General features: G+C 38.3%; 1 protein-coding gene across 1 annotated transcript; it reads left to right on the forward strand.

The window, feature by feature from the left end:
* Window positions 1–11296, forward strand: LOC139966305 (cathepsin L-like peptidase). Its single transcript, XM_071969161.1, has 6 exons — window positions 1–185; window positions 2236–2512; window positions 6142–6294; window positions 6778–7002; window positions 7894–8168; window positions 8937–11296. The coding sequence occupies exons 2-6, from the start codon at window positions 2267–2269 to the stop codon at window positions 9034–9036; spliced, it is 999 nt and encodes a 332-aa protein (XP_071825262.1). The 5' UTR covers window positions 1–185; window positions 2236–2266; the 3' UTR covers window positions 9037–11296.
* The last annotated feature ends 899 nt before the right edge of the window (window positions 11297–12195 follow it).

Below are 12195 nucleotides of genomic sequence, written 5' to 3' on the forward strand. Positions count from 1 at the left end.
GTACACATCATGCCGAGTCATTCCATATCAATTGTTTCCCTGTGATTATCCTGATAAAGGTAGTTTACGACTCACCCGGTTGGTCACAAAGACAACCCTCTCGGCTGAATAACAAACAACTTGAACTCATTCCATTCCAAAATCCTGTTCAGCAGCACCATCAAATCCAGTCGTCGATTTATTTTGTAAGTTAAACAGAGAAGTTTGTCAACGTTTTGTTAACTTAGTTACTTACTTAGTCTAAGGAAACGTCATGGTAGCATAGGGATTTGGAAGGCATATTTAGTTCCCAGTTGACTTTGAATACAGAACGAAACTGGTCAGGCCTAAGCCCTACTTAGTCCAATGGTACTATAATATTTAAGTAGTCTTAGCCTTCTTCGAATGTGTAGTTTAGTATGTGAGGCCTAGGTGTTTGTAACATAGCCTAGGCCCTAGCTGTATGAATCATGTAGTACTTGAGAATTAAAGTGACAGGCCTATTTACCTGGTCAGGGTTCTAGCCGGCCTTTTTGTCAAACCATTTGGAGATCCAAATACGGCTATCAACTCCGATGCTGCAGGCATTGGTGCAATTGTATTTTTTTGTTATTTGCAATGAAATTTTGACTGTTTTGGTAGGCCAAGGTGATTGACAAAATTTACCAGCAGTGCTTAAATAACAGATGCTCATTCATAATAAGTTGGAAATAATTGCATATTTTTTATTTTCACAATACCGTTGTTCCAACTTCCATTTTATTGCGGCAAAGTCCGATGAACATGTGTTCCAATTGCAAATGGGTAGAAGCAGTATTATCATCATTTATCCATATGTGAACTAATGCTAGGCGATAGCTTACAAAATGTACAAATGGTCTGATCAATCCTTCACTGGTTTCACTTTTGAGAGGTAACCTAAAAAAGGGTTAAACCTCTGCCACTTGCTAGAAAATTATTGGCTCCTTGCAGAACATTCTTTTCTTCTTGCAAAGGAATGAACAATTTTGCAATGCCCAATGTTGAGTATGATGATTGTAGAATTACTGAATGCAAGCAATTGGCTTCTATTCCATGGGGGGGGGGGGGGGCAACAACCACAATCCGTGGCCGTTTCAGTCTTACCCCCATGGTAACACATAGAGAAGCAAACAATAGGTTTGTAACTAAAACTATGTCACATTGACGTGAGTGGTGTATTTATTGCCTCATCGAATAAATCATGTTAGCAGCCTCTACGTTTGCATGTAGCATGATTTATTCAACCAGTTAATAATTGATCGATGTGTCAGACAAGAAGATCGTTTTCTATATTAGTGATGGGCAGGACTTTCCTGTTTTAACAGTGATTATGCTACATGTAGGTGGATTGGCGGGAAAAAAAATCGGAAAGAAAGTTTTGTATGTTCTTTGCTAAGGTATGTGTGTGGTGAACAGTTTTACAGTAGTTACTGATGTTTGCAGCACTTATGTGATACTGCATACATCGTACAAGGAATAACCACAAAAGTTGGAAAAGAGAGGTCTAAGTTTAGACACTACGGTTGAAATTAGGAGTTAGATGAACTGAAAAAGGGAATATTTTAGTCTATGTATCAAAGTAAATAGGTCCACACGTTTTAGCTGTACTTGTTAGCGTAAGTTATTCATTACACTTTTAAAACCAGGTGATCATCTTTCAACCCGGGTGCAAAATTTTCAAAAAAGGGCGCAGAGAAGCAAACTTTAATTCAAACCTGGTGCATCGCCCAGTTTAAATGGGGTGGCGAGAATCCAGCTGTTAAATCACAAGCTAGTCAGCTGCTTCTTAATGTACGTTGTCACACTCTATTGCATGTTGACATATGTTCAGGAACACCTGAAACAAATACAAGTACTAGGCTAACATGTATACTATAGGCCTAAGCTTGTACAATCTTAAGGTACCCCACACCATAATATGTCTTTAACACTGTTGCGTGATCAGATTGACTAATTATTGATGTCCCATTCTGTTTGACTGTGTTGGGCAAAATTAATCAGACAATGAGCATTGCAATGTTTTCAGGAATCATTTGGTTTGAGAAATAAGTGATTCATTGGTCAGGTATGGCCGCCAATACTTTGGTAAGTCTGGCCTTAAATTCAGAGTTCTACATAATAATACATTCTCTATTCTTGCAGTGTGTTTTTTTTCATGTTTGTCAATGCCTTGAAATTTGAAAAGTTCTGCTAGTTTGTTCTCTATGCCCGAGTGTTCTTCCTTTTACTTTTCAGTGTGTAGAAGTTTATCTGAAGAAAAAGCATCATGTTGAAGTCAGCAGTTTTCCTTGCCTGCGTAGCCGGCGCTCTATGTTTCACCATCATTGACAAAGGCTTTGATGATACCTGGGAAGCATGGAAGCAAACACACTCCAAGCAGTACACCAAAGAGGAAGAAGATAACAGGAGAAAAATCTGGGAGGACAACCTCCAGAAAGTTAGCAAGCACAATACAGAACATTCACTTGGACTCCATTCATACACCCTTGGAATGAACAAATACGCTGATCTGGTAAGATTTTCTAACCCGTTTTAGATCCTTGATGAGTTTTCATGCACAGAAAATACTTTGATCATTCTTAATATTGTTGCAGTGTGTAAGTGAAATGTTTGGAAATATTGCTTCATATCAAGCAGAGCAACATTTGCCAAACACACTTACCAAAAATACATTGAACTGATTTTTTTGTGCAGTCACACTCTGGGGGACAATGAAACAAAACACGATTTATCCTCTAGCTATAAGACAGCATATTCTGCATGGTTTACATTCATCCAGTGCATCCCTCTGCAACTGTACCCCCCCCCCTCCCCTCATCCAGGATTAACTCTCTGAGTTCTGTTGTTTGATCTGACAACTTTCCTTAAGGGTTTATTCATATTTTGTGCCATCTATGCCAAAAAATTGTTTATAATACAACAAGCTTAAGTTGTAAATTGGATAGTCAGCTGACATGAAGTGTAAATAATAAAGCCATTAGACTCCTTCCATGTACGGTTTGTGGCTACTTAGCATTTCTTAAAAATAACTGCCTCTCCAGGCTGATGACAAAAGAGAGGAAATGATTTTTTATCGTAGTTTTGAATATTTTGACACATAGGTAGTTCTTTCCCGTACACCTGAGAAAAAAATTGGTCTATGAAGCTGGGATTTTCCAACGCATTGAAACTTGTAATTTAAGGAAACTGGAGATCACGTATTTGAAGATGATACCTTGCTATGAAATTAGACATAAAGACAAGAGCATCAATGACGCAGTATCTCAATACTGGAAGTTCTAATTTCGATTCCTAGTTTCATATCTTTGCTCTGTCTCTACAATTATCAATATCAATCATGGTACAACGAATACAGAACTTGCATTTACGCTACATTTAAAGAAAATGAAAAAAGAAGGAAGCAACCTGAAAATTAATAATTACTTTGGACATTGTTTGCTTTCATTAGGCATGGAAATTTCATTCCTTGTTTCGAAAGGCGTCAAGTATTACTTTTACTTACATACATAACCTCCTGATTTTGTTTTGACAGTTATTATGAATATAATGATCTTTTCAATTGTTTTCCTTGTTCTATTCTGGTTTTGCTCTTTAAATTAGCTTAATGAGAGATTTCACATGACGTATGTGTCATGAGGCTTTCACTTTTGCTTTCCCTTTTCTTTAACTTTCTGTTCTGTCAACTTGTCCTAGCTTTCAAGATGACAGATATTTCTTTGAAGGTCGCTAGGTTTGTTGTTCCCAATTATGCGAAAAGTTCAAATAATGACCACTCGTGTTCAAATGTTATCAAGCATTTTACAGTCAATTTCCAAAGCAACTGTTCCGTCCATGACTGTGAGGCATTCAGTTAAACATTCTTAATGCTCCTCACTGTTTGGAAATGATTTGATGTCTCAGAACTTTGGGTAAACTTCTTCTGAAAATCATTCCCAGCTCTAAGTAAGAACACTATAATTTGGAGATTATTATCTTTTGATGGCCTCAACTTCCTTTGGTGGCCAGCTAATAACATTTCAAAAGTTTCAATGGTGTTATCTGCAGGATGTAAACAGTACAGTTAATATTACAATTTCAGTCTGTTGGTCACAAGACAATATGAGTGGTGGCAAATGAACTCTGATGCCAGGGCAGGATACCGCACCACTCGTGACTATTAACAATCCATTGTATCACGTCCATTCGTCTGTGTCAGAAATTTTCCCGCCCGTGTTACTATTGTCTGTCCGAGTAATCGTACGATGACGCTTTTGCCAAGCTTCATTGGTACTCAACCCCGGTGTCACTTCCTGATACCTGTATGAAAGCATTGTTAGTTTAGAAAACTTTAGGAGGAACTAGGAAGTACTGTATGAAGATTGTTCTGGTTTTAGATAAACTCAGATTGACATGTACTTGTGCAGGCTGCCTTTCATATTCATGACTTTGATATTTAGGGAAGTAAAGTCAAGCTGTGACTGAGTAGACAGTGTATATGGCAGGTTGTTGAATTTGATAAGGAATTAGTGGATGGGGGTTGGGGGTGGGGGTGGGGTTGTCATCTAGTTAACTTGGGATAAGTAAATATACTGTGCAGACGTTTGCCTACCATACAGTATAGTTTACAGTACTTGAAGTTTGAACTTCCGATTGTCTACCCACTGACTGACAGTGTCATGTGAGGTGTAAAGGTTGTAATTCCAATAAATTCGGTGTGTACCTCTTCTCTACATATACAATCATCTGAGGGAACAAACTACATTGTGAAGGAAAGGTTATGTTGTGGTTAGTGCTAAAAAAAGTAAATCTGTGGTCTGGAATCAATACATTTATGTACCTGTAGTCTATTTATGGGCAAACCTGTGATGTTCTATGGAAGTACAGTTTGATTGGTGCAGTTAAATCTGGAAAGTTTCCAAGGTTCACTGAAACCCACAGAAGCCACGTGCATGATCTATAAAAGCCACATTGTTCTTGACGGAAGGTCAGGAAGTAGGAAACGAGCAAAGACAATATATTTTAATCCTGTATCCTGGATTAATGAGCCTTTTGGTTTATCAATTAATTCATCCGAAAACTTCAATTGTTTAGCATGATGTCATGAGTGCCCAAGGTTAGTTAGGTTGAGGTCTTTACCCGGTCACCTTCATATCACTGCAGGAAATCATTGTGTTGCACCACAGACAGGTGCAAAACAAGATGGTGAAGTCGCTAAAATATAGTTTTACATGAAAGTTACATAGCCATGTGTGCACACAGAACATTTAATATTAACTGTATGCAGTACATTATACATATATGTACTGTACATAATCTAAGCACCCAAATTATTCATTTTGCTGTTTGCATTATAATTTTTTTTAGAATGTACAACTACTGTAGTCTACTGTACCGTAGTTTGTAATATGAAATTGAATTGTTCTGAAACTTGGGGAGAAACTGGGGGGAAAAAGGAAAGAAAGAAAGAAAGAAAAAGACCTCACTTACGTACTTTCAGTCACATGCCAACAGATAATTGATCATAATAATAGGTCTGTAAACAATGACTGAGACGTTTTCTCCAAGTCAGGTCAGGGTGGTAAAGTTAAACAATGCAGTTTCACGTGCCCTAATAAACTTGCTGAGGCATTCAGTTTTTAACTAACTAGTAATCAATATACAGCATAATTTAACCCAGTTCTGTCGTAGTAACAATGACAGCTTGTCAACAAGCCCATGTCATGTTTAACCTAAGATCTGTTTCCTTTCTTACCTTATAAAGGGGTGAATGTGTGCACCTTGCAGTGGGAATGTTGTGAGTGTGTGGGATTGTGGATGGGTGGGAGGGGGTGGTGGATGAGGGGAGTCAGCAATATAGTTTGTGAGGGAGGAAATATGGTGGAAAGAGAAGAATTGAAGACTTCTTTAGCTTTAAAAGTTGGTACATGATTAGTAGGACTGATTCCTTGGCAGTTACTGCAAATCTGCCCCTTCCCCTTCCCTTCTCTCCACAAGAAACCTTTAAAAGTCAGAAGTAACAGTTTGAGTTAACAATGAACTGCATATTTTTTTTTAATGAATGTTATATAGATTTGTAAATTTTTCCTGATAATAAAATTACTTCAAATGATTTCCATCTTATCTTTATAAGTTTGTGAATATACTATTTCTGTTTATCCACAGCGTGGTGAAGAATTTGTGCAAATGATGAACGGCCTCAAGTTCAATGCGTCCCGGGAAAGGCAGGGAATCAAATTTCTGAGCTATGCCAAATTCCAGGCTCCAGATAGTGTTGATTGGAGAGATGAGGGATACGTCACCCCAGTGAAAGATCAGGTACAGTGTGACTCAAATAGCGACTATAATTTCAGTTTTTAAGTCACAATCTACATATACGATATGACAGTTGCAGCCATTTTTTTTCTTCCTTCTTCGGAAGGATCGAGGGAATGGTTTCGAGTGTGTGAACGAGTTTGATAGAAATGCTGCTGTCACGGTATTCATAAGTTCACTCTGAAATTAGGTCTTTGCTGGTTTGAGGAAGTTTTTGAACTATTTAGGCACTAAGATCATAGAATACGGTACATGTTTGTACTTAATTTGCCAGATGTTTCACTAATTCCCAAACAATGCAATCTGACACATTGTGCCTACAGTATGATTCAATTCTGTATTAGGTGATAAACATCACTCTCTCAGTTTCTAGCCATCCCCTCAAATGTAAGTAATTTTGGTAAGTTCCATCTCATATTTAACAAATCTGCATAGTAACCTGTGATCTTACTATTTCTTTCTGTTTCCCAAAACTTTCATAAACAGGGCCAGTGTGGATCATGCTGGGCTTTCAGTACCACCGGTTCTCTGGAAGGGCAACACTTTAGGTCAACAGGCGTACTGACCAGTCTCAGTGAGCAAAACCTGGTGGATTGCTCTATTTCTTATGGAAACAACGGCTGCGAAGGAGGCCTCATGGACTACGCATTCCAATACATCAAGGATAACTTGGGCATTGACACTGAAGATAAATATCCATATGAAGCTGAGGTAAGCACACTGCAGGCTACAATGTTTTCCAGTCTCAAAGTTTCAAAAAGTGTTATTGTTTTGCTAGAAGTTACAGGGCTATAACCTATCAGGATTTTGTTTACAAACGGTGTTATTATAATCTTATGACTTTATCATTCTTTCCAAGTTATTAGAGTAGTTTTTTTGCATTTTAACTTTGATGAAATAGAGATTGTAATTCTATGATCCCATAGAAACAAATTTGACTGGCATGACTACTGTATGTTTCACTTTGTAAGCATAGAGGAAGCCCTTAAAAATTTACATAATTTATGGTAGCCTTTTGCCAAAATGGAATGATTTGATGCTAATCATGATGAATTGTGTGGATTACAAACTGTTTGAAACCGGTTGGAAGCAATAATTTCATGCTTGTGCCTGTTGATGTTCATTTGGAGAAACAAAATTGTAGGAGGGTGGGTGCCTTACTTTACTTTATCAGTGGTGCCCATGGCCCGGGATCTTCCATGTCTGCCCAGGGACCCACCAGTCGGCTCCCCTCAGAGGTTATGCTGAGAATGCATGGCACCTACCTTGGAATATGGACTTGATTAAAGGAAAGGAACCTAACTCAATTGATTTCCAACGGAAAGCCCTGAAGACTAGATCTATTAAGTGTCGTCATCTGAAAGAGCTGTGCGACCCTGCTTTGAAGATGAAATCAGTTATTTGTGAAAGGATTTCTTGTCATTGTTTACCATATAACTTCATTACAGTGATATGCTAGGTTCAGGTTGCCATATATCAGAGACATTTGTGCTTTGCTGAATGAAATATTTCAAAGTTCCAGTGGTTCCTTGTTTTTTCACTTGTTCATAATCGTCATTATTAATTTTTGTTTTGTTTTTTTTGTTTTGTGTTCATTTACAGGATGACACATGCAGATTCAGTCCTGACAATGTTGGAGCTACTGACAGTGGATATGTCGATGTCGACAGCGGCGATGAGGACGCCCTCAAGGAGGCCTGTGCCGCAAACGGACCAATCTCTGTCGCAATCGACGCCAGCCACGAGTCTTTCCAACTGTACGAATCTGGGGTGTACGACGAAGAAAGTTGCAGCAGTATTGAGTTGGATCATGGCGTCCTGGTCGTTGGATATGGCACTGATTCTGTGGGTGGTGATTACTGGATCGTCAAGAACAGGTTGGTGAATTGTCAGATATATTCAAGACATGAAATCTTTTTTTGTTTTTTGGTTTTTTTTGGTGTGGTTATAACTGCAAACCTTTTCGTACTTGAGAGATGTTTACAGATTAGAAATGTCTGTTCAGGAAGGAAACCTTTGTTTTTCGTTATCAGTTTTGTAGGGTGTAGAAGATAATGATGGTGGTTGTATGCTAGTCTTCTTACAAGATTATTTTGTCGCAGTCAGCAAGGAAATAGAAATTTTTGTCTTTTTTGGACCTGACAATTTACTCTCTTCTGTTGGTAACTTGGTAAATTTTTATCTAGCAAAACCACTTTTGGCCTTTCCACATATCTAGACATTTGAGGGAAACTCTGGCTTAGCATGTATTTGCATGGAAGGTAGCTTCGAGCAACTCCCGTGCTGGGCACAGTTCAGCCGATACGAATTTGTCAGTAGTTTGTGATGACTTGTGCAAATCTTTCCCTTTTTGACGCTCATTATGAGGTTCCCCAAAGGGTCACCAGATTAATTAACAATGAAAGCACAAAGCTTAATCAGTTAAGTTCCTTTACTTTTTGGAAAATTTTGTTTAATCTTGAAGGACAATCCTGGCTTTCAATCATATCTAATGTTACTTTCATGACACCCCCCCACCTCCCCCCCCCAAAAAAAAAATTCTGCCATGAGAAGTAAAGGCTCAAATTTCTGTTTTATTAATTAATATTAATTTCATTTAACTTTAAACTTCATTTTCTTTCATCTTTCTCATTTTCTTTCATCAGCTGGGGTCTAAGCTGGGGTCAGCAGGGGTACATCTGGATGTCAAGAAACAAGGATAACCAGTGTGGTATCGCTACTTCAGCTAGTTACCCTACAGTTTAACCAGTGATCTAATAACACTAGGTCTTGTCATTCAATAATTTTTCTTCATTTATATCGGAAGTTTGTAAAGTCAGCTTAAAAAAAAATTTAAAAAATGGGCGAATTTACGTTAAGCTTGTATATTATTCGGAATTTAAACGGGGAAAAAATTCATTTGAGCTCTTATTGAATTTTTGTACATATGTTTGTTTGTCGCAAATTGTACTCTGCTTTGATTTTGTCTGTTTTCTTCCTTACTTGAGCTACTGTGTTTCGTCTCTTATTTAAATACTCAGATTCCTTATCTTTCTTGTCTGGTCATCTTCCACAATGATACTTTGTTCTAAAACACTTGTTTCTATCACAAGTCAAACATATTATAATCTACTCTATAATTGCAATCTGGAGTTAGCTCCTTTGCAGAAGCACAGGGAAGGTTAAATTTCAAAAAGGAAGTCTTGTGGATAAGTCTTGTCTTTCATCTTGATGTAGAGAGTGAAGGAATTGTTCGAGGTGGGGTGGGGTGGGGGGGGGGTTGTTGGAAAAGCTCATAGAGGTTTTGTTGTAGTTTTTGCTAATGAGTCTATCAGAGTTCTTCTAAATAACGCTTTATTGCTGCATTACATTTATAAACGATAGCTAGAATATTCTGATTTATTTTTGGTTTAAGGTTTTATTTTCACCGGAGTCTCTATATTTTGTTGTCCTCCGGGAGCAGATTTCGTGTAGTAATAAATGTGGATGCTGACACAGGTGTGTTTTGATTAAACATTAATTCTCAAAGCAGTCCAGTTGTGCTAACTACAGAGGTTTAGTTCAAGAGAGGTTTAGTTCAAGAGAGGCTTTTTTCCATATGTCCGACATCTTTTTCGTCAAAATTCTGAAAGCGAATTTGCATCTAAAACGAGAAAGAATCAGAAACCTGAATCGGTGATCCCTGTAGTCTGCTCCTCGAAGACGATTCTCTTCAAAAATGGCTGCAATTTGATCTTTCACCTCATTTTGCTGTCGTGAGCTTGTGGTTTTCATTCCAGAAACTTACCGTTCAACTTTAAGACTTTAAATTTTGATGTTTGATGAGAGAGGATGGTTTTGAGAAGGAAAAGTCTTCTTCTTATCTGCTACAGCAGCAGAAGTAATGTTACCACTGAGACCACAGTTTTCTCTCTTCCTGTTGTTTCTGTTTGGTGCTTTTTTCAGTCGACCGCCAAGCTTGGTCTAAAAGTTAACCAACTCTCATGAGACTTGCCATGCAGTAAGAGCTCTGCCACATTTTTGGTGTGCTTGGTGGATTGGACAACTCAGTTAAACCATTAGCCTTAAGTCTTCCTATAAATGTAGGCCCGGTCTTTCGTACATAAATAGAGACGTCCGATGCAGTATCGGGGAGCTTGTTTTTTGTTTTTGAGGTATCATGACATTTATTCAAATTAAATGATGCGTAAATTATGCAAATTCTGATAATGCACAGTACTTGGTATGCATCAATGTATTCACCTTATGTTTAATGTTTGCAGTTAGTCCCTTTGTTCTGTTCACAATGATCATCTGAACCCCCATTAAACATCTTACGGTAGTTATTGGTTAACGACGCTTCCAGGCATATCATCCCATGGCTCCCATTACCTCTGGTACAAATAGTCAGATATAGCCAGTACAACAGTCCTAGTACTTACATTACTCCGGGTCAAGATGGTTAGGTATGGCACGTGGTGTTACAATCGTGCCTGAAAGACACCCCACCAGGCCCACCACCCTTGGTGTGGTCTCGAGTAGTGAGCGAGTAATAGGTTAGTGTAGTGATTATTGTGATAAGCAAACATACGACTGTTTCATAAGCAGTCTTACAGGTCTGTTAGTTTACGAGTCTCTCGGTGAAGGGTATCATTAGAACTGCCACAAAGGGATATTTTGATTTTACATAGATGCCTTACTTTACGCTTCTCTTTGCTGGTATTTATCACCCCATTTGTCAAAATCTGTTACTGAAATTCGTCTTTAAGATAAGTAGTATAGCATGTCCATCCTTGCTCCTTTAGGGTGATCTCAGATTTCATTTCTCTTTGCCTTCGGATAATGTCTCGTTCTCATCATGTGTAAGGAGTAGTGTTTCTGGTAGGCCACCCTTAGAGAAGATATACAAGTGTCCACCATTTAGTTGATGGGAGAAATTGGTAGGAACAAGAATGAACATCCTTTTTTTAATTATAATTTAATTAAATAAAGGAATAAACACCGTTTTTGTAAATTGTGGAGTGTAAATAAAACCTGCTCCTTTTTTTATGAAGAAACTATCATCTTTCTTGTCTTTGCTGTGCACACTATGTTCAATGTTACTCTTTCCTTATAAGAATTTTCTAGTCAAGATTTATGGCAATCTGACTTTGGCCACCATCTTGTTATATTTCGCTATGACTTCTAGCAACACCGAACGGTCTACGATCATTTGATCAGTAACATGTGCTGAAGGAAATCAAATTTTTGGACATATCAACAAATCAAGGAGTACAATGGGACCAAATAAAAGTCTCTCCTCCAACCACTACGGCCGTTCAAGGGTCTAACACATCATTTAACATCATCAAAATTTTACAAAGGTATTATATCCTCTACTGTATGATTTGTGTTCTTACACTGTTGTTGGTTAGCGCCATTTCCCGACATTGTCTATGAAGGAACCAGCACTTCCAACACTTAACATTCCTTCTACCCAGTAAGACGCGTTCTCCGAATTGTAACATATATAAAGCAAATAGGTTCCACCACCCTATAGAGTAAAAAAATGTCTGATGTTCAGAAAGGAGTACATACCAGTTTCTTCCCCCTGTTGTAATTAGATAAACTAGATAATACTTTATCTTAACAGTTCATGATTACACCCAAGCTCTTTAGCCCTGACCCTAATAAACAAATCGAAGGCTATGCTACATACTCCAGCTGTGCTACTGGTAGCTCTAAATCCCGATGGTTTTCAAACTAGTTTGCTTGGTGACCCCAATGATGACCTGCATCACATTGGCAACCATCCATTAGCCGGATGTTGGCTGCCAGGGGAACGCTTTCCACGCTTTTGTGTTCAAGATCCCCCCCCCCCCCCCACAATTAAAGGCAGTTTCGTTTTCTTTAGAAGTTTTAGAGGACCCTCCAAAAATGATGGCGGGCCTAAAACGGGTCGCTACC

Source organism: Apostichopus japonicus, chromosome 4 (assembly GCF_037975245.1).
Source record: "Apostichopus japonicus isolate 1M-3 chromosome 4, ASM3797524v1, whole genome shotgun sequence".
Classification (NCBI taxonomy): Eukaryota; Metazoa; Echinodermata; class Holothuroidea; order Aspidochirotida; family Stichopodidae; genus Apostichopus; species Apostichopus japonicus.

Excerpts from the sequence above, each read along its gene's own strand:
- LOC139966305 (XM_071969161.1), top strand. The coding sequence starts at position 2,267 with ATGTTGAAGTCAGCAGTTTTCCTTGCCTGCGTAGCCGGCGCTCTATGT. Across the intron at positions 7,003-7,893 it reads AATATCCATATGAAGCTGAG|GATGACACATGCAGATTCAG; the intron begins GTAAGCACACTG and ends GTTCATTTACAG. Across the intron at positions 8,169-8,936 it reads TACTGGATCGTCAAGAACAG|CTGGGGTCTAAGCTGGGGTC; the intron begins GTTGGTGAATTG and ends TTCTTTCATCAG.